Source organism: Anopheles aquasalis, chromosome 3 (genome assembly GCF_943734665.1).
Source record: "Anopheles aquasalis chromosome 3, idAnoAquaMG_Q_19, whole genome shotgun sequence".
Taxonomy (NCBI): domain Eukaryota; kingdom Metazoa; phylum Arthropoda; class Insecta; order Diptera; family Culicidae; genus Anopheles; species Anopheles aquasalis.
Window position 1 is genome coordinate 30,720,944 of NC_064878.1, and position 22,998 is coordinate 30,743,941.

Here is a 22,998-nt window from a genome sequence, read left to right on the forward strand (position 1 = left end):
CTCAGCGACGATATCGGCTGAACAACATCGGCATCCTGCGTATCCTGAATGGTGGGTTTTCCCCAGACCCAACGGACGTTCAGCAGCATCGGCGGCGCCCTACCCTCAACGCTGGGTAGAAGGACATAGGTGAGAGGCATCACATAAGGACATCGGCAGTTACGGAACGGAGACGAGTGGTGTGCGTGAGAGTAGTGGGAAGGCTGCACGACGAAGAATGCGGTAAAACAGTATAAAAGAGTTAGAGTAAGAATACCTCGGAACTGACCTCGTTCCTGAAAGAGATTTCCAGTGTCGACTTCGTCATTTTCCGTTTACATTCTGGTGACAGCGGTTCTGCCCCGCTAAGTTTTAATTTCGGAAAGTATTCCGTTACAACGTGGTGATAGCGGTAGGGGCCGCAACAAATCCCACGGCGTTTCATCTGGTGACAATGAAATCATGAAATGATTAAATATCAGAAATTCGAGTGACTGGATTTAAGTTTTAAAAAGAAAAAACATTATGTTAATGTCTATATTAAACAGTAGTAGTAGCATTGGCATTGTTGCATCAGACAACAATACAGAAAGGAAAGTTACATAATATGGTGTACAATAAAAGTTTAGAATGAAACACTAAAATATTGCAGAAGAGAATCCTTCAGAGGAAACAAATGCGGAATTATTACCGCGAATGGAAATAAGCCACGTAGTTAAACAAAAAGATCATTTAAAAGCCATCAAAATAATTCCAGAAAAACAATGACCAACGCAATGCTTAATGCAGATCGGAAGTGGAAGCTGGGTGTCCTTTCAAGGGTAAAATATCTGGTTACAACACATGGGGAGCTTAGATCTTACGGAAATTGCTTGTTCTTCGTTTGAAATGAAATAGGTGCAATTGAAATTGCCCCGTTGAAATTGTCATCTTGCACTGCTGTTAACATATTAATTATGTGTAATTGCTACAATCGTTCCCAGGCACTTCACTTCACTTTAGTAGATCACAAGTTGGTTCAACGAACACTTACTTTGGCGCGTCCTAACACGCCAACAGACGGGTCTTAACTAACTTGGGAAACCTAAAGAGAGTGCCTTTTATACGCCTAGAGCAGAGCTTTACCTAAGTTTGGTCAGCGGAGGTAAATAGCATGAAACTCCTCGTAAGAGCGAGATGTTCGTAAGGTAGCTTGGAGTTGGTCGTGAGGTAGACTAGAACCACCATGCCTAACAGCAAGCAGCGGGTAGCTCACGAAGTAGCAGACAAAGACATTTTCTTCCAACTACCTGAATACGAACGAAATGAGGGAGACCTGTGAAGTTCAACAATCATGTGTTAGATTACATGCAATAAAAAAAACTCCTAAAAAGAGCCAGCAAAAAGAAACGAACGGACGAATAATCATTACAATATTTATAGTTTTACAATCATTTCAATATTTATAGTCGGAAGAACAATAACAATTGGTTAATTAAACTCTGAATACAAACCATAAACACACGTTTTCATATTCATTACAATTCGTTACTTTCATTTCATGCTTTCGTACGTTCTTGATGTTATGAACATTTTATCGACCACGTCTCTCTTTACACACATTTGGAAGCTTATGAAACCTGCACCTGAACCTGCAACCGTACCTACTGCAACCTACTGTTTGGTAGTCGTTCACCAAGCTACCCTCTTTCGAATAAGCTTTTCTTTAGTCCTTTTTCTATACCTCAGTTACAAATGCTTCTTACCTACGAATTCAACCTTTCTAACTCACCCTCTACACATTACTTCGAACAGACTATTGGCTTTACAATATTCAACATAACCGCATCGCCAGCATTAATCACGATCAATGTCATCACCACCAACATAGCAGAAAATTCCAAAGATAACGTAGGCAATTGGACATTTCATCTTTTAAATACTATTTGTTGTTTCATTTGCTACACTAAACAGCAATTACCTTATTCCATCAGAAAATATTTGGCATTCCTTTTGTTTCGTTGTTGCCATTCCGATCGTTTTATCGTTCCAATCATACGCTATCTTCAAATTTCGGTTCGTTTCGTTGCTTCATTTTGCGCTACTCGACCGTTAAGTTGGCTAATTTCAAGGATTTTATATATCCATTTCCACAGGATGAAAAACCCCAACCGATTGGTGCTTCGGCGATTACTGGGGGTTCTCGTTCATTTCACATTTCAAATCACACATTGCGCTGAATGTTTCATCGTCGAACCGCGAACCAGTACACGCCGGTGTTTGTGTTAAGATGATGTCGATGATGCCGACGATTTCACGCTGATGTTGAACGCTCCAACACTATTCTTTTAGCAAATCCTTGAATTGAAATGTTATCCAACTAAACGACGGACGGTAATCGTTGCGTCCATCGAATGATTTAGCTGACATATTTATGTCAATTCGTTGGATACGAGTTGCTTTTGCTTTTTGAAATTTTTGTTGTTTTATACTAGCGTTTGCAATTAATAAATTTCTGGATTGCATTCTCCCAAAACAGAATGTTGTGATGTTACTGAGTTGGACGAACTTTACGATTTTCGTGGATGTCAACGTTGCCTTTAATTTCAGAAGCGGTTGCGCCATCTGATTGACGTACACGTTATACACAGGATTTTTAATATATCGAAATCGAGGGTTGTCATATTTAACGCTTGGCATAAATATTGTGATTGTACAAATTTAAATATCGTCGAAATTGTTCATCAGTTTTATGTTTACATTACTAATAGTGACTTTTTATATTGCCTATTTTAAATTAAGTATGTTCCATCAAGTATTATTTCTATTTCTCCCTAAATTGAAATCGTTAATAAACTTTGTATTTAAATCCGATGTTACGGTATTAATACGTCAAGTTATTCGAAGCTTCGCAACCATTTCAATTTAATAAAGCTATGTTTTATATTTGTTTTGATTTAACTGTACGTCTCCTATTATCTTCGGTTCGTTATGATTTCTGTAGTCCACGCTGAAAATGAGCCTTCCAGGTAGACGTGTGATGGAAATGCACATTTCTAACGTTCTGTTTTTTAGGATGGTTCTTATTGGTTAGCTTACGTTTTAATAGTTGGGTTCATAATGCTGGGGCTTCTACAGCGTTTAGATACATGCTTTCCTGCTATCTGTACTGAACGACACGAATATTTTAGGCCCTTACCTCTCCTAGGTCTGCTCGCTTTATTTGCCATCATCATATTTTTCATGCTTTTAATTCACCTTGAAAAGTCGATCCGATTTGTAGATTGGCATTTGATTTAAGATGCGTTACAGGTATCGATAAATTGAGATATATTTTCTGTTTTGCTGCATTTGCATTTGTACGTAAGAATGTTTCCTTAACTTTAAAACCTTATTAGCTTATGTCTTTTCTAAGCTTTAGCCTACATCTTTCCTAACAATTCCCACTGTTTTCTTTCCTTGGGCAACTAATGGGCAACTATTGTGATTTTTAACAGAGTTGCATGGATTCAATATTAAATGTTTCGCTTGTTTTCAAATCGTTTTTTAATTAGTAATAACAAGTAATTGGGAAGCGGTTTTTGTGCTTTGCGTGTTGATCGCCATCCGTAGATTACTGACATCCAACATTGTAGCAAACAGTAAGAGTGGTCAACCGGACGGAGTAATGTGAGCCACCAGTCAAAGTGAAGTGAACACGGCAAACGAACGAATTCTTTTGTTATCTGCAGTCCCTTATCCCCCTAGAACCATATCTTAAAAAGGCGACTTATTTGAAACTTGCTTAAACTCCTCTTTTATCGTTCATTCGTCACTTGCACTGTGCTGCTGTTGGCGCTCTCTGTAGCTCGACAAAACGTGAAACGATACATGGTATGCAGTGTCATCTAGTGAAGGGAAGCAGCACTGCTTGGCACCTCAAACAACTCTCACACAAGGCGTCTCCAGACTGTGTATGTGAAAAGTAGATGTGTACGGAAGGTAAAGCACGAATGAAGCACTTACGTTTCAGAGTCACTTTATTTGCAGCATTTGCAGGCACGTGGAATTGCGGGAAAGCCCCTACGCGGAGGCTTGTCGTCAATGAACAAGCATCAAATGCGACGGGAAAGAAAGAAAAAATTTTGATCGTCGTTAAACAGCATCACTGCGCTCTCGTTCAAGATAAATATTTAAAAGATAAAAAAAATTTCGGAAAAGTACATCCACCATGCGCCTCCATCACACGCGTGAAGCACCATGCGCGTCCATTGCGATAGCGAGCTCACATTTCCATTCAATCAAGATAACAAAATGAAATTCAAAAGGGTATGAAGTTGTTTTTCGTTCGTCGTCAGAAAAAACCTCAGGATTGTGGAGAAGCTTTTACTTTCTGCGATGATCGATTCTGATATCTTTCGCTCCTACTTACCTAAAATATTCGTGTTCAAATATCAGTAAGCATAGTTTATTCATGAAGCTCATCATATTTCTTCCAGAGACTACCAGCCGGTCATGAGACTGAAGGATGAGACCACGATATGGTAGCGGGGTTACCTTTCCGCCGTGTCGTGCAGGTGCCACGGAAAAAACCCAAGGACCACGAAATAGAGTTACATAAATTGTAACAAACCAGATAATCAAGGTATCTGTAGGAGTGTCGTTAATATAAAAATGCATTTCTTTATTCAATTGGAATTGGTTGCAAATCTTGGTTGATGATTGTATGTGTTAATACCGTGATTTGAGATACAAATATAAAATTTATTAACGATTCCAATATGGGTAGCATAACCAAATGCATAGCGTAAAATATGCAATATAAAAATCACTTAACGCTACATAAATCTGAAGCACAATGTCAACGATATTTATATTTGTATTATTATTATTATATTTAAACCTGTGGCTACCGAAGTAAACCCCTATAATCTATAGAATCAATGAAGCGCTAATTATAACAACCCGCATTTTTAATATTCTCATAATCCTATAAATAACACGGATCCCAAGAGAAGAAGCCCAAATATATCACTCAGATGCTTCATAAGGGTAACTGACCATTTGCTAGCCCTAATTTAGTTCTCCTATAACCTACCCTAACCGCTGAAATCTATCAATTACAATATTTATTCTGTTACCTACTATTCTAAATCTAAATCGTTCCAGGTACACTTTCATTTCTGTTTTTCAATATAGAACATCGAGTAATACGCCAATTTTAAATATACCGCTCACCATATACTAATAAAAAGCATTTTTAAATATACTTTGCACAAATCCTTCCTCCTAACAGACTTCTTTATCTGAACTGTGTAGCTATCAATCTTCTTCTCTGATCATTCGAATCTTCTCAACACCCTGGCATTCCATTATCCTTACAAAACCACATCCACAGCATTAATCGCCAACAATGTCACCACTATCACCCTTGACAGTGAAAACCACAGATCTAATTCAGAATAGCTGTTGTCCGAAATGTTTCATTTAAGCTTCAATCAAGTGATATTCGTCGTCAGTTTTGGAACAATTACGTTGTTGATGTTGTGCCAGTTATTGCCGATCATTATTCTTTGTTTTGTTTTGGCTCAGATCCAACAACTCTACCATCCATGTAAATGTTTTCGATAACATTTCCATGTTTCCATATGCGTACAATTGTAGTTTCTGTTATACTGGATTCAGATTCGGTGTTCACTGGATGTTTCGACTTATTCTTGATTAAAGATGGTTTCATTTTCGAAGCGCATGGAAATCATATGATCGAAACTTAACGCACAAAATAACTTTTCTTGCTCTGGAATATGTGATTTCTCTATTTGCAAAATTCGATAATTGCCTTCAAACGAAGCGCAGACGATCTGGTCGAGTTGGTTTGTTCTCCTCGTGCTCATTCTTCGAGCAATTTCGTGCAGCAGAATGTCCTCTTGAATAAATGACGGTGTTTCGGACATTACTTCTCGCAGTATGCACTCGGTAGTATGCATTCGATCTGTATTTCTGCATGAGCTTGTCGGCAGCAGTTGATGAATTTCTGATGAGTTATCTGAAGTCAGCTTATATATACTGATGTTTTAGTATTGAATCCATTTTTACTTGTTGCTGATGATGATCGAATGTCGAATGAGATCATTTTGGTTTCCTCACAGCAAAGTTGTAGCGGATCGTTGCAGTGATCAATACTGAGAATTGGTCTGCAAGGACATGGTCACCAGGTTTGTTCAATCTGTTTCCTATGTCGTAATCCTAATAACTGTTACTCCGGATTCGAGCATCTTTGAATCTTTCTAATCACTTTCATCTGATGTAATATTGAAACTAACTAACTAACTAACTTATAAGCTAAATTTAAGAGCCTTTCCATTAGATTATGGTTTAAGTTGATTCTATTCGCCTTTCCATCATCATTGATTGATTGTAAACAAGCAGTAGTCCGCATCAGTGAATAAATGTAGCATGATCCTTCACAAGAATCTATTCTATCCACTTTTAGCCGAGCAGAATGATATCGTTTGTCGTTGCATTTTTCTAGTGGGATGAATCCTGTGGAAAATATGGAAAATGCAATAAGATGGAAGATGTAAATGATCTAAAAGAATAAGAAAAATATGCACACAAAATCGCCACATCAGTGGAATCAGCAAAACTTACTTTTAACATCGTTGAGTTTTGTAGAATCGTTGTTCTTGGGGTGTTGGCTGTTTCCTTGCATTAATCTTCTATTCATTGTTAGAACAGATCAGAAATTCACATCATTTGTTATGGGATGGTATTTTAAATTAAGTAGCAAGATTAATGTTGGAATATTTCAAAGATTGCAAACAAAACTATGACATACATATAGACATGTCAGATTTTCTCCTTACTTGAAATGAACTGAAATAAGGCTTCGTTTTTGACCAAACTTAGTGATAAGATAATAATGTTAAGACTTTTTTCTAGTTCAAAATACTATTAATCCGCTTTTAGCCTTTTAATTGAATTAACTGTCGTAAAACGCGGTACTTTTAATAGATTTTTTTAATTCAAGCTTGGTTTTTGTTGTTTGTTCTTCAACATTAAGATGAGCGCGTTTTTTTCTTATCATAAAATCGTTCTGGTTCCAGAACCGATTTCCGATGGTCCCAATCGAGCTATCGACAATCGTTCATAAAGATGATGAACGAGAGGGAGGGCTCTCCACACCAGATTCTCCACGCGTTAGAGAGTGAGGCCCGCTCTGGCACTCTGAATATTAGAAAGAAATTCGGGAACTTGCAAACGCTGGGCATGGAAGATGCGTTTTGTGATCAAAGTGTGAAGTTACAAGCGTTTGTAATGGAATGAAACACTAAATACGAAACAATAAAGAACAGTCATAGTAAAATTCCTAAAGAAATAAGGTTGATTTGGAGTTTTGCGTTGTACAACCCGAAGCATCAAGCATCTCATGGGATAGCGGCAAACGAGCAATATTCTTATTTTACCTGCCTGCAGCGTTAACACCGAGCGACGTGGCATTAAGAGGCAGGAACCAATAAGACCGATACAAAACACAGAAGGAAAGTAATCGCCCTTGAATTAAATTCCCTTGGCCCACCAATTTGCGATGCAAAGGAGCGGGAAAAGTATACTTCCTTTTTAGATTAGTTTTACAATTTACCACTTTTTGTTTTGAAACAGAGTTTTCCTTCTTTCCATATTAGTCTACTACCTCTTTTAGAACAGGGTTGGTTTGTCCCGTTTTAAGATGGGGTTGTAATAAAATTATATGTTATTATATTATTTATTTTAGGTTTAGGATTTTAGAAAGTACATTTAAAAGTTAAGAAAAATGGCATTCAACAAAAAAGAACAAAGGTCAACTGGCGGCGGTTCAAACAGAATGTAGGGACTAACCCAACTGCATCATGAACTGGGTATCCTACTGCACATATCATCATCGGTGGATGCGGAAGGCGTATGTTTCGGGTGCAGTGATAGTAAATATCCAAACATTGAATCCTACAAAGCAGCACTACCTAACACAGCAGGGATGCATCACTTGAGCAAATAGCAAAAATAGGAGAAACGTTAAACCAATTGGTGCAGGCTCAATTAGAACAATACATTCTATTTATAGTTTTGATCCGATTAAAGGAAAACGAACAAAATATGTTTATACAAAGATTGGATGACGAATAAGAAACGATATCATCGTTTGCCTTTTTCGCTACGTGATGCTGTAAATGATTACTGTACTGTGAAGATGTTGAAATGTGCTGCGAACTCATACTCAACATTTCGACTCAAACCAACGCAGGAACAAAGAGGTCGACGTCTACTCCACAGTTGCCGTCGGTGCACGGAGGGAGCTGGCGGACTGTGATGCGATGGTAGAGAAGTGCGCAGCCACCGCGGAATACGGTGGGAGTTTAACACCCCGCAAACGCTACATATGGGAGGTAGCTGGGAGGTTCTGATTCGCACCGCGAAGGACAACATCGTTGCTGCGAGCTCAGCCAAGCGTTTGAATGACGAGGTGCTGCGCAGTTTGTTGGCCGAGATAGAAGTGATCATGAACGCGTGCCCTCTCACAAATGTGCCGGTGGATGATGACACAGCCCTGGCACTAACCCCCAAACCATTTCCTGTTGGGATCGTCGAACGGCATGACGATAGCCTTTTGCGGTAGAGTTGGAGAACGTCGCAAGTGTTGGCCAACAACTTCTAGAGGCGGTGCTACCCCGTAATGCATGGCCAAGGAGCGTGAGGGACCGAGTGTCCGCCAGCAAGCGGGACGATCAACAGCACCTACGTACGACCAGTCACGAAACTCCCCGTGCTCGATGTAGCATCACCAAAATCATAAGGAATGAAGCAGCATGTGAAGAAGGGTTCCCTGGGGTACCAGCACGGGTAAAAAGATCGGAGAGGTTAGACCCGCAGAGTGTCAAAGATGCAGTGGGAAGCGTCCTTAAAATAAAGATAGATTAGATAGCGAAGGGTGGAAAGGACGATCAGGAAGGAGCGGTGATTTGATAGGAGGATAATAGAAAGGTGACGAAGTTAATAAGAGTGTTAGGTACCTTACCACGGTTGCTACCCAAGGAGACATTTTAAATGACGCGGCCTCTCGTTCGGCCGTTTTGAGACCGGTGGACGCTAAATGTCCCACACTACAGAGACATTTTATTGTAGATTTTTTGTAGATTTTTATTTTATTGTAGATTTTTGTTAATTAGAGAATTAATTATTCTCGTATTTCAGGCCAAACGGTATCGACTGCATGATAGTTTGTTTTGAAAATGTCGAAACAGAACGAAACTAGGTTCTTTAATCTTTTAAAAAGAACCGCGGAACGGGATGCAAAGTAGCTGAATGGATGGATGTAAGTACTGTTAGCGAAGTTTCGTCATTTATTGCAAGACAGAATGATGCATAAAGCGAAGAATGAGAAGCTTACTCGTTCTTACATGGAGCGAATGCAGCGTAATTTTCAAAACGGATTGGAACGGAATGGAACGGAAATGAGTGAAAGTGTACAGTGTCAAGTGAAAGTGTACAGTGTCAAGTGAAAGTGTTATAAAATAAGTGACAAATAATAGCATGTTAATTTCAACGGTTGCATGTAATAGTGTTTTGATTATTAATATTTTTTAATAAAATCCGAAAGCGGGTAAAAATTAAAAAAAAAAAGTCCAAACAGCGTCCGCCGGTCGCATTTTGTCTCACTTTTTCGTCCAAACAGCGTCCGTTTAGTGGCATAATCCGCGGATTGTGACGCGGCCGAAGAGTTGGTTTGGGCATGAAAAATATATGGGAGATTTGCTTGATTTTTTGGAGTGGGGCAATCACTTTGGCCGCGTCACAATCCGCGGATTGGGCCTCAAAATGGGCACCTTTTTCCCCCTTGGGTACGAACCAGAATACGAAACCGTGCCATAAACAGATTATGGATTTGTCACTTGCTGGGCGGCAAGATACTAAGCTAACTAACTAACTAGTGTATAGTAACTATACTAGAGTCTCTTAAAATCGAGGATTTAATAATCCAACAGTGGTGGGGGTATTTTACTAATTCTTTGCAACAAGGAGTAACGACAAAGAACTAGCACGTGTTGGTAAACAGAAGGGGGATGGTTACCGATAGCAGCGACCTTGTGATATGTTCGGCGTGGAGCAATGACTCAAGTGCACCGTGAAAATCTCTACAGAATTGTAGATTTTTTTAAATGTTTTTTTTTCAAGAATTAGAATTAATTCAATAGTTAGTGAGACGTGTGGCGGAAAAGTTATTTTAATTTCAGGGAAGAATGAAGGCCTCGGCTTTAACATTACTACGCGGGTGCTCCCTCCTTACTCTCAGCTCTCCCGTTCTATGTAGTCCCCTCTCGACGCCTTCGCGACAGTCCCTCGTTTCTTATTCCTCCGCGCCGATCGCCGCCAAACTCTTGCTGCGTTCGATCGTTTCATTCAACACCTTGTTCGGCTCCTTGTTCGATTTTCATCTCCTCATCTCCATCTTCCTCGCGCGCCTTCGTGGGTCCGTATTTACTGGAGAGACCGACACTGGTGTAAATCCTCTTTGAAGGAAGAAGAAGTGTTTTCCGTTCTATTCAGTTATTCGGAAGGACATGGACCAAATCCCCGGAACAATGAAGATAAGAGAAAAATAGGACAGACAGAATAATTAGCTTCCATTTACCAGCCAATTTGGTTTTCTTAAGCCTTCAGAGCATGCTCAGGAGCTTCGCTCACCGCGAGGAAGACCATGGGTATGCATATTGACCTGGTGACAACAGAAAAAAGACTCTCGCTACCATGGCTCACCATTGTGGAACGTCTCCGACTACTAGGAATATTATTTACCAACAACATAAGAGAGGCCACAACTGGGACACTGTCATCCGGCACTTTCGGCATATGGTGTGGCTGCATCGAATCAGAGAACTGAAACTACTGCAGAAGGTGGTCCTGCTGAACACGTTCCTGTTGCCGAAGCTATAGTATGTCGGTATGCAGCGCCCGAGCTAAGGGCTTAGCCAAGATCACCACAACAGCGACCTGACGTCAGAGCAGCGTTCGGCCCTCTACATGTTGACCAACGTAAAAGTGAGTCACAGGGAGAGCTTTGTCTAAAAATAGGGAGAGTGTCTAATGCAGCGCGTGTTTGGTGTAACTGTCCTGAGTCCATCGAGCACAAGTTCGCGTTATGCACCCGTGTTAAGGACGCTTGGAACAAGTCCCAAAAAATGCAGGAAAAGATGCGGACCCTCACTCCAGGATATGCGTTTTCGTTTAATTGTCTGCGTTTCCCGGAGCTAGTTAACGTTAGCGGGGCTAAACGTACAGCTGAACTTGATCTTTGTGGAAACTACGTCCTCTTTATCATGCCGAATGTAGCGTGATCAACGTAGATTTCCTTGTATGTTCGCTGTAAATGTAATCGTGATATTAATGTAACTGTTGCTATTTATTAGTAAATAGTTGTCATTAAAAAAAAAATACTGTGCTAATGCTGCAAACAAGTAACGGATATTAGTAGAACGGAGCCAAAAATACACCGGTATTGAGGGAATGTAGACGAGCGATGGAACAGCGATGGGAGAGGAGGATGCCGATTTTCTATATACTGAATACAATAACTTTTACTCGGCCGAAAACATCACTGCTGACAATGGCAAGCAACACCAGAGAACTCGAGGTTAATATAAAACATAAACATGTGCAGGGGAGTGATGGTAGTTGTAAGGGATCTTATGCAATAGAAAATAAAAAACATTTTCATTTTCGCAAAAAAAAGTGGTATCTCTTAAGCAGCCCATAGACGTTCAATTTTATTTTTCAATATTTGCATGCAAATTGATTGACACCAATATATTTATCGAGTGTGGGATACATTGAAGCTTGTGTCAAAAAAGTTGAAGAATTTCAGCCAGCTGAAATTATATTGATGAGGCTGAATAATGGCGTCGTCTGTGGGCCACAATAACGAACACGATGCGTCTGTGGCCCTGATTGATGAAAGGACTGGGCCAATTAATTTATTAAAACATTGAAAAATAAAATTGAGCGTCTATGGGCCGCTTTATAATATAAAAAGCGACTCCACCCAACATTCTCGCCGATAGTTATGCAGCCAAGGGTAGCGATCAAAGCAACCAGCCGATGGGAATTGGAATAGGGTCTTCAATCCGTGTGATTTGCCCATTAAAGGTACAGAAATCAACATGTGGAGTAAAGTGACATGTGAATCACTTCAAAAAGCATCGGAGAGTGACTTCGTCGAAGAAACCATCAGCAACGTGCTAAGTAACTGTATGTACACGGAGGCAACCATACAATGGATCCCCAGCCATGTCCATGGGAATCCATGGGAACGAAACAGCAGACACCCTTGCTAAAATAGGAACAAACCATGACAAAATCATGGAAAATAAGGAGAGCCGAAAAGGATCGCACCGATAGACGGAGTAAATAGCAGTCAACAAACGCCAGGGCGGATGGGATGTCCTCTGTGAGCCACGTTTCGGTGAGGACACACAGGTCGAAGGCGCATGAAGGAACCGCCGTGCGACAACTGGTAAATTTCGTGCGAAGGCCCCTCACGTTCTGATAGTATAGAATCACAGGCCGGGACATGCGTGGCAGTAACGAAACGTTCGCTGGTAATAGGGTAGGTCCTGCGTTGTGGCGAGGAAAGGTGTTTGGTGATTTGGTCCCGGAGGGTCCTGAAGGTGGTAGTCAGTCGCGTCACTGTGTTGGTGGCGCTCTTGGTCGACGGTGACTTTGTCGGTGCCTAACTGTTCTTTGGGGAAGCCTTTCATTTCATCGAGGGTCGGAGGGAGGTAGTGGGGAGAACATGTACATGGGAGAACGAATAGTTCGGGGGTCAGACATTCACCGCTTCGAGACGCGTAGAGCTGGTGATCCTCGGCTTCCCAATTACCTTTCAGGTAATGCCCGTAACCTCTTGCATTGGTACAACAGTATTGGTTGCCTCAGATCCTTCCTCGCTGGGAGGCAATACCGTGTGAAATTTGGACAATCGCTATCTAAGCCGTTCCGCAGCAGCTCCAGTGTCCCACAGGGGAGCACACTTGGTCCGTTGCTTTTCGGGATATTTATCAATGACATCGCCATCGTGCTTCCCGATAAGTGTTTGTTGATGTACGCAGATGACGTCAAACTTGTTTTATCTTGTAAAAAGTCTAGACGACTGCGAGGTACTTCAGCGTGTGTTTTGTTTGTTTAGGCAATGGTGTGTCCGTAACTGCCTAACTTTAAGCGCAGATAAGTGTATGGTTATCTCGTTCGCGAGGCCGTTACACCCACTCTCGTTTGAGTACCGAGCGGGAACCACGGCTGTTAGGTGGGTCCATTACGTCAAAGACCTTGGAGTTACTCTTGACCACCAGTTGACATTTCATAGACGCTTCGAGGACATAATTAACGCTGTCGGCAAGTTATCACCACCAGACAACACGGCTTCTTTCCCAAAAGGTCCGTTACGTCTAATCTGCTTGAGTTCATCGCTTCGCGCCATTCCGCGTTCAGATAGATGCCATCTATACTGACCTGAAAGCTGCGTTCGATCGAGTTAATGTAACTGTCCTATTAGCCAAATTAGATAAGTTAGGGATTTCGCCGTCTTTAACCATCTGGCTTAAATCATATCTCACCAGCCGCCACTATCGTGTTAAGCTTGACCGTACCTTGTCTAGAGACTTCGTCAGCTCATCGGGAGTTCCAGAGGGAAGTAACCTAGGGCCCCTTTGGTTCTCTCTCTCTACGTGAATGACCTGACATCAGTGATACCAGAGAAGGCCTGCTTATTGTTCACTGACGATGTTAGACTATTCTTACCTGTGTCATCAATTAATGATAGTTATGCATTACAATCGATCTGTGATACCTTTCGTGATTGGTGCATGTTAAATGGACTTAAGTATTTCTGTCAATAAGTGTTGTGTAATATCGTTCCATAAGTCTGACAATGTAATCCCTTACCAATATAAGATCGACAATATGATATTAGAACGGCGTGAGGAAGTTTGTGACCTAGGTGTTACGCTCGACAGTAAACTGAATTTTAACAGTCATTATAGGAACGTCCTTAGTCAGGCTTATCGAATGGTTTTGTTTGTAGGATGTCCACCGAATTTAATGACTTGACATGCCTTAAGGCTCTTTCTATTTGTCATGTTCGTTCGTGGTGTCCTTTCACGAGCCTTTGGATCGAGCGTTTTGAGGCAGTTCAACACAGGTTTACACGCTATGCCTTACGTTCCTTTGCCCGTGATGTGTCCTTTAAACTTGACTATAGAACTAGATGTTTACTGTTAGGTTTAGAAACTCTCGATCATAGGCGTCAAGTCGCTCGCTGTACGTTTCTAGGTAAATCGTTGAATGGTCCAATTGACGCTCCTGATTTATTGGCTAGACTCTCTGTTCACGTCCCTAGATGTACGCTCCGAAATTACGAGTTTCTCGTCCTTCAGTTCCATAGGCAGCGCTACAGTTTTAACGAACCGTTTTTGTCAATGTGCCGTCAATTTAAACTACGTTATGCCTTATTTGACTTTAATCTTGCTGTTTCGCGCTTTAAGTACCTTCTCATGTTAACCTACGCTACGTCTAGTTCTTAAGTTTGCGTCTAGTATATAAGATTTTGTGTTTAGGCCATTTGTGAGGCCATACACTTCGGTCCAATAAACAAACAAACAAACCCTGCCAATAGATCTGTAGGACTACTTATTAGGATGGCGCGTGAATTTGAGGACCCTATGTGTGTTAGAAACTTGTTTTGTGCGTTAGTTAGGCTCACCCTCGAGTACTGCTCCATAGCTTGGATCCCATACCAGGATTCATGGATCGCGCGCGCAGTAAATGGATTGATAGATCATGTGGAGCATTACACGTAGTACGGACGCTTCAACTACGACTGCCACCGAACACACAGGAGGAAAATGCAGCTCAACTTGTGCCGTGATCCCAAACAATTCTGGAAATTTGTTAATCGTCGCCGTAAGTGCTCATCTTTGCCGTCCACAATTATCTATAATGGCAAAGATGCGTCGTGTCCTGTCGAGTCCTGCGAAATCTTCGCGGAGCGCTTCTCCTACACTTTTGCTGAACGCATTCGCGACAATTCGTATACTGAGAGTGCTCTGGTCGGCGTGCCCTCAAACGTAATTGGGAATATCGATATTTGCGTTCACACCGACACTGTACTAACTGCAATCAAGCGCTTAAAGTATACGCACCAACCTGGCCCCGACGGTATTCCTGCATCCACCGTAGAGAACTGTGCGACAGAGCTTGCTCCTCCTCCTGTCTAGGGTTCCGGGGTGTCCATGCTGCGAAGCATGGACTCTGGAGCCACGCAGGTCGACAGGTCGACGCAGTCTATACGGATTTTCAAGCGGCGTTTCATACGGTTTCCCACGACATTCTCCAGGCCAAGCTGGATAAGATGCCCTGATGGATGCCCTGATCAACTGTTGGCTTGATTCCGTTCCTATCTCCTGAATCGGAACTACCAAGTTAAAGTTGGGCAACACCTCTTTCGGGCCTTCACGAGCACGTCAGGCGTGCCACAGGGGAGCAATCTGGGTCCTCTCCTGTTCTCATTATACATCAACGATGCCGCGTCAGTAATTCGGGACGACCCAATGTGTATGAAAGCTGTGTACTGCGCAATTGCGTTCGCACAGAAAAGGGGAAAAGAAAAGAGGCCACGGCTCGCGAAAGGCAGTGTACAACCAAACGCGAGAGGAGACAGTGGTTTTTTTTGAGTATATAATATACTAGCAAGATACCGCGCAGTTCTCGTGTTTTTAGATGGTTTAATCGCTAACACCCCGACTATAGGACGCGATGTCTTCTACTGGGGATTGAGCCTCTGAAGCCGACAGGAGACGCGTGGCTCAGTGCTGTTTCATCGCCGGTCTGCTTGTCTTGGGAACGTCAGCGCACCTAATATCCTATGTCAATTATATATGGTCGCGCCTACGAGATCGCTTCGGAGCACGCAGTTCCTGGCTGATCGATCGGTGTTATACGGCCATAACGAACCTCTGTCCAGCGCAATTCGGTGCTTCAACGCTGTGTTTGGGCAGTTCGATTTTAATAGCAATGTGCCTGCATTCCGCACCCGTATTGATTTTGTATGTCCTCATTAGCATTAACTTTTGTCAACAATTCTGTGTAATTTGTGTCAACATGTAATTGGTGTTCTATGTAAAAAACAAAAACACAACGAGCTCAGTTAGGCTTCAATGCCCGTTGCGCCTTACTCCACCAATAAGTAAATACATAAATAAATTATGTGTAGAGCTGTGCTTGTCATCGCTAGCTCTGACTTGATTATGACGAGAAATAGTTTAAAATAGTTACTAACAAATCCAAGACATTTATAAAAATCAAAAAAGAATAAGATAGAATGAGTTTACATAGATCAGAGACGCGCGTGCGGAATGAGGAAGTGATGGACATACTGTACGCATTCCATTGTAAAAAAAAATCATTCAGATTATGGTAATGTTTACAAAATGTTCATTCAATAAAGTACCACAACTACTACTACCCACTACCAAAAAAGGCCATTGCCACGTCTGCTCACATTTGTGAGGATTGAGCCAGTGTCACTAAGGGGCGAACACCACCGAATTTACGTCTTTAAACATCCAACGCAACAGTCAATCTTTCCCTCATGATCACTGGCACTGCTTCGACGAGCTCCATCAAATCCGTCCCAGAGACAGAGTCTCGCATGAGATTTTGCTAGCCAAACTATCTAAGCTTGGTGTGTGTCCTCCGCTGGTGGCCTGGCTTAGCTCGTATCTGTCTGTGCGCCTGAGCTATTATCGCCGAGCTTCTGACGTACCTTAGGAGAGCAATTTGGGACCTTTAGCCCGAACAGACGGAATCAATAGCTACGTTTCAGGCCCCTAAAACGTTCTCGGGTGCAGTACAGGCAAATATTTTTACCCGACAACTGGAAGAGGATGTAACTAAACGCTATACAAGCGCCAAGATAGCGAAGTCAAAATATTAGGACGTATTAGGCAAAGCAACAACAATGAACCTAAAATAACAGATCGTTAGACAGGTGCAGAGCACATTCGTTACGAAGGTAGACGTCCACGCACGCGCATGACAGAGAGACCACAAAACATAGAATGTAAAAAGACAAAGCAGGTACGGTTTGGAATGGATCGCAGGCGAAGAATGGGCAGAAAAAAAATGGGCTGACTAGGGTATAGGTAATGAAGTCACTGTCAAGTATAGGGGACGCGAAAGGAGAACACTGGCCGTTTATGTTATGTAAAATTTAACACATAAGAAAATTTGACTATAAGAAAGGAGTTTAGAAATAAACCAGAGCTCTCTTTTAAGTTAAACGTGAAGCTAAAAGGTTGTCGCCTTTTATATTCCTATCTGATACGTTTTAGTCTCATAGTCTCGATTCATTTCGTTGTCATAATTGGTAATCCCCGCAACAGTGAAGGGTTGTGAAAGACCTGAAGTGATAAGTGGTAAAAAAAAAACATCTACAAAAAGTGGTTTTACGAAACTAGTCGAGCGACATAGAAATCGCAACGCAAGAGCAACATCCCACCACCAAGCATCGGAAAACGGAACCACGGAGGAGCGGAAGGCAAAGATGGCGTCCGCACGGTTGGTCGTAATTTTCCTGCTAACGCTCAATATCTGTAAAGGTAATTTCGCTGGCAAACTGCTCGATGGCAAAACGGACGCTCCGGAAAGGGAGATCGAGTTGGCGCACGTCAACCGTATCGCGCAAGCACGGAATTCCATCATCCCACCTCATCGGCGGTACAAGTGCCTTTCGTGCGATCCACCGGATTGCAGTACGGTCCACCGGCACCACTGCCAGGATGCGATCCAGTGCTGGAAGTCGCGGACACTCGATCAGCACGGTAACGAGAGCGTACAGCGCGGTTGCACTACCGAACACGATCAGCTGCGGCTGTACTGCAATCAGCAGCAACCGGAGTACAAGAACGGAAACGGCACGGTGCACGGTGGACCCCAGAAGCGCCACGTGAACTCGGCGTCTGGCACGTACAACATCGAGTGCTGCACGGGCGATTACTGTAACGATGGCGAGTTCCCAGCGCTGATGGCCGCATCAGCAGGAGCAGTGCGGGAAAGTGAAGAGCACGATCCGTTCGCAGGCCGCAGGATAGCGATCGCCGTGCTGGTACCGTTCGGTTCGCTTTTGGCTATCACCATCGCTGCCGTCTTTTGTTGTCTGCGCCGTGGGCATACCAAGCCATCGGAAGAAGCAAGCCCGGGAACCGAGGACGATCCGGCATCGTACTACACCAACGATGCGGTGCTGCAGGCTACGAGCGCGGGCGATAGTACGTTGCGGGAGTATCTGCAACATTCCGTCACCTCGGGCTCCGGCAGTGGTTTGCCGCTGCTCATACAGCGCACGCTGGCCAAACAGGTGTCGCTCGGCGAGTGCATTGGCCGCGGTCGGTACGGTGAGGTATGGCGTGGCATCTGGCACGGCGAAAGTGTGGCGGTGAAGATCTTCTTCAGCCGCGACGAAGACTCCTGGAAGCGAGAGACAGAGATTTATGGTACCGTTTTGTTGCGCCACGAAAACATTCTCGGCTACGTCGGCTCGGACATGACGTCGAGAAACTCCTGCACGCAGCTGTGGCTCATGACGCACTACTTTCCGCTGGGTTCGTTGTACGATTTTCTGAACCGCACCGCCATCACCACGCACCGGATGGTTCAGATTTGCCTTTCGATCGCCAACGGGGTGGTACATCTGCATACGGAAATATTCGGCACGGAGGCTAAACCGGCCATCGCGCATCGTGATCTGAAGACGAAGAACATTCTCATCCGCGCGAATGGTACGTGTGTGATCGCGGACTTTGGGTTGGCCGTGATGCACAGCCAGACGACGAACCGGATCGACATTGGTGGAGGTGCCGTGCGCGTCGGAACGAAACGATACATGGCACCGGAAGTGCTGGAGGAAAGCATCCACTTGGAGTGCTTCGATGCGCTGCGAAAGTGCGACATCTACGCGCTTGGGCTGATCTTCTGGGAGGTTTGTCGCCGCACGATAGCCAGTGGCATTGCGGAGGAGTACCAGGTACCGTACTACGACTGTGTGTCTTCCGATCCCAGCTTTGAGGAAATGCGAAAGGTGGTGTGCGTGGACAACTATCGGCCGTCAGTGCCGAACCGGTGGACCTCCGATCCGGCTCTCGCCGAGATGGCCAAGTTGATGCGCGAATGTTGGCACACGAACGCGAACGTACGGTTACCGGCGTTGCGCATCAAAAAGACGCTGCTCAAGTTGCCGAGCTCGGATGGGAGCACGGATTAAAATCCCTCCTGGCGGCGACCTGATCGTGTGATCCGGCAAACGAGTTGTTGCGTGCTTAAAACCCCGCGTACCAACGGATAACATTCCGGCCAGACCGTTTTACATTTGCATGGGAAAAATGTAATTATGCTTCAAATTACATTTCTTCCCATACAGTACCTGATATTTTTTTGTTTTTTTTTTTCAACAGAAAATATATGCTTTTATGATAACATATATTTCTCGGCGTCAAAACGGCGTCTTCTATTGCGGTCGCTCGGTGGATACAGGATGTCTCATAGAATTCAACGGAATTTCTTTCTTATTTTTCCGTTTTAATACACTTTTAAGCTACTAAACCAGGAGAGGCGGTGGCCCGCCCAGTGGCTCGCATTGATAGATGCTGTTTAGGATTGAACTAAGAGTAGTAAACAGATACGCATAGAATAGGAAGAAATACTACCATGATCAAAAATAAACCGGAATTTTGAATTTATTCCGCGCGGGCTTATCAATTTCGAATTCTGTTTTTTTTTATTACGTTGACGGCTCTATTAGTGATGAACATGCCAAGTTTCAGCTTGCCAGCTCTTCATTTACGTTTACAGCAGAGATTTGTTTGCATTAAGTTTTTACGTCATGGCGATTTTTAAAATTGATTCAAAACATGAACAACTTTAAAAGTTAAATTAAGTGTTCCGACACATTAAAAATGATACAAAAGTGTTATGGTGACAATACTCTATCAAAAACACAGGTGTACCAGTGGTATGAACGCTTTAAAAGTGGTCGTGAGGCTGTTGAGGACGATTGTCGTCCTAGAAGGCCATTGACATCCAAAACTGACGAAAACGTCGATGAAATCCGAAAATTGTTGATCGAAAAGCGCAAATTGACGATAAGGGAGATAGCTGAGACCACCAACATATCATTTGGATTTATCCGCAAACGAAAAAATCTGCTTTGTCGTGTAACAACTCGCGGATTCTCCATGACGATAATGCGCCATCTCATAATGCGTTGATTATTCGTGAGTTTCTCGTCAAAAACAACACCAATATCATTCAACAACCGGTCAATTCACCCATTCTTGCACTATGTGACTTCTTCCTATTCAATTAACTCAAAAAATCACTACGAGGAACTCGTTTTGAGAGTGTTTAGGCAATAAAGCTAAAATCGCCGGAGGCACTAATGGCTATACCAAAAACCGAGTTCCAGAAAAGTTTTGAGGAGTGGATCAAACGCTGGCACAAGTGCATTGCATCCGACGGGGACTACTTTGAAGGGGACAATTTGAAGAAAGAACAAGTACTTTTCTTTTTATGACCAAATTCCGGTTTATTTTTGATCATGGTAGTAAGAAGGTATTTGTAAGGGATTACGGTGATCGGGACTTAATCGCAAATAAATTTCGGAAAAGGTAACAGCTACGTCTCGCTTAGACCAACGTTCATCTTCGTTTTCGCTACAGATGCTGTATACACTTATCGAGTTTTACTAACGTCATTAACTAACGCTTTACTAACGACATTATGGCTTTCTGTCTGTTGCGTAAAGGAGCCAGTCCTGATAACGCACATTATGGACTTAATAGCGGCCTTTGATAGTGTATCACACGAAATATTGTTCCGCTAAGCTAGCAAAGCTTGGTTTGTCAACAGCTCTTTGTCATTGGCTATGTTCCTATCTATGTGGTCGGTTCTACTCGGTCAAACTGGGATCTTGTTTCTCGACATTGTTTGTTGGCACTTCAGGTGATCCGCAACGTGCGGGTCCGGCTACTGGCGTATGGCACCGATGAGGACAAGCAGCGGTGGCGAAACATCACCCAGGCATGCCGTGAGATCCTCAGTGTGCTGCAACAATCGTGGCACTCCGAGCAGCACTAGCGTTACAAACGACACAAACGAGCATCGCAAAGCGAGAGGGAGGCAGAAAGGTCCTTAAGAGGAGATTTCGGTATTTTCGGGCCAAAAAAAGGTCCGTTTTAAAGGATTTTTGTGACGTAACCATTCAACTGTATTTTTTTAAGTAAATGACGTAATATTCCACAACTTTTGAAGAACATTTGATATTGTTTTGAGCAACATTCATTGAGAAATGAATCCATGGCATCAAATTTAGGCAGTCGTGTCTTCGAAAAGATACTTTTTCTGGTGCCCATCGTAGCTGCGTGATGGGTCATCAAAAAAATACAAATCGATATTCGTTAAAAAGACTATAAGTTTATCTAGGTAACCCCGGAGAGTTTTTGTTGATATTACAATTTTTCAACAGATTTTTTTGGCAGATTTTTGAACTTGAAAAAGTGATGCTTTTCGCGATTCTTCCATAAAAAACAAACTTTACAGATTTGTTTAAAAAAAAGTATAAACAATTTAAAAGATATCTCGACGGGGTTACCTGGCAAAAGTGAACAGATTATGTGTAAAAAAATCAATCGGCCCAGTAGTTTTTACGGTACGATGGTCACCGACTTTGAAAACGTTGGTTTAGGGAAACGCTCTTCAAAGTAGCGGGCTGCATGGAGCCTTGTATGAAACGCGGATTTTCAAAAATCTGTATCTTTGTCCGTTTTTCCTCGATTGATCCAAAATTTTTACACAATACTCTTGAAAGGATCAGCTTTCAGGGAAAAATGTTAAAAACATGTGTCACAAATAAAAATTAAATACCGAAGTCCTCCCTTAAGGGAGCTCGAGAGCTCATAAATGCGTAAGATAAAAGATCGATAGGCCATAAGCGTCACGCGTAAAATGATCGTAAGCGTCGTATATGCCGTAAGCGTCATTGGTGAATTGTCCCAGGCTTAGTGTGTAAGTGTTGCGCGCACTGTTTAGTTTACCGGTAAACTGTGACGTGTCAAAGCAGGTGTAGTTTTTCATGAACAACTGGCCCCTCCCAGAGTAGCCTATAGGAAAATAGGAAAGGATGAGGAAAAAATAAAATAAAATAAAAAAAAGTGATCCGCAAGGGAGCAACCTAGGACCTTTACTGTTCATCGTTTTCATCAACGACTTTTCTTACTGATTCCTGATTATTGTTGTATCGTCCGTTCGGTTTTAGAGTTTGCTTCAGTCGTCTGGTGCCCTCATTTCGAATCCACAATTGCCCGGCTTGAACGACTTCAGAAGCATTTCACGCGATACGCTCTCATCCGTTCAGGGCTCTTTAGCGGTGAAACGTTACCTACGTATCCAGCACGATGTCTCTTACATTGCATCGAACCCCTCTGCACGCGACGCGTCATTGCACAATGTTTATTTATCGACTGGCTTTAAATTACGGGCCAGATCGACTGCAGTTCCATCGTCGAAAATGTTGACTTTTGTGTACCGTCCCGTAGTTCACGCACCGCGCCCCCCCCCCCCCCCCTGCTTTTTGATCAGTTTTAGTCGCACAGTGTCAGGACAATTTGAACCGCTAACTTTTACATCCAGACAGTTTGGAAATTCAAATCGGTGGAGAGTTAGCTTTAATCGGTGGTGTGTTAGATTTAATTGGTGGTGGATTAGGATTAAAAGTAGACTTAAGTTCTGGATGGGCGGTTTTAAAACGGGGACAAGATGACTAGGCAACGAAAGGGCTACGCCAAAGAGGAATAAAAGTGAACAAACGCAACGGTAAAACCCAACGGACGCGCGAACGAATTGTTGGAGTTTTTTAGCGGTTTCCCCAACATTTTGGTCCTTCGAACCGGATATCAATCGGTTTCCTTAGCCTCATCAGGAACA

At 42.8% G+C, this 22,998-nt stretch overlaps 2 protein-coding genes across 2 annotated transcripts in view; one reads left to right on the forward strand and one right to left on the reverse strand.

The window, feature by feature from the left end:
• The window catches only part of LOC126576295 (uncharacterized), a 472,692-nt gene that overhangs the window by 335,372 nt on the left and 114,322 nt on the right, over positions 1–22,998 (reverse strand). The window lies entirely within an intron of this gene.
• Positions 17,567–19,282, forward strand: LOC126576294 (activin receptor type-1-like). The gene has a single exon (XM_050237508.1). The coding sequence runs from the start codon at positions 17,567–17,569 to the stop codon at positions 19,280–19,282; it is 1,716 nt and encodes a 571-aa protein (XP_050093465.1).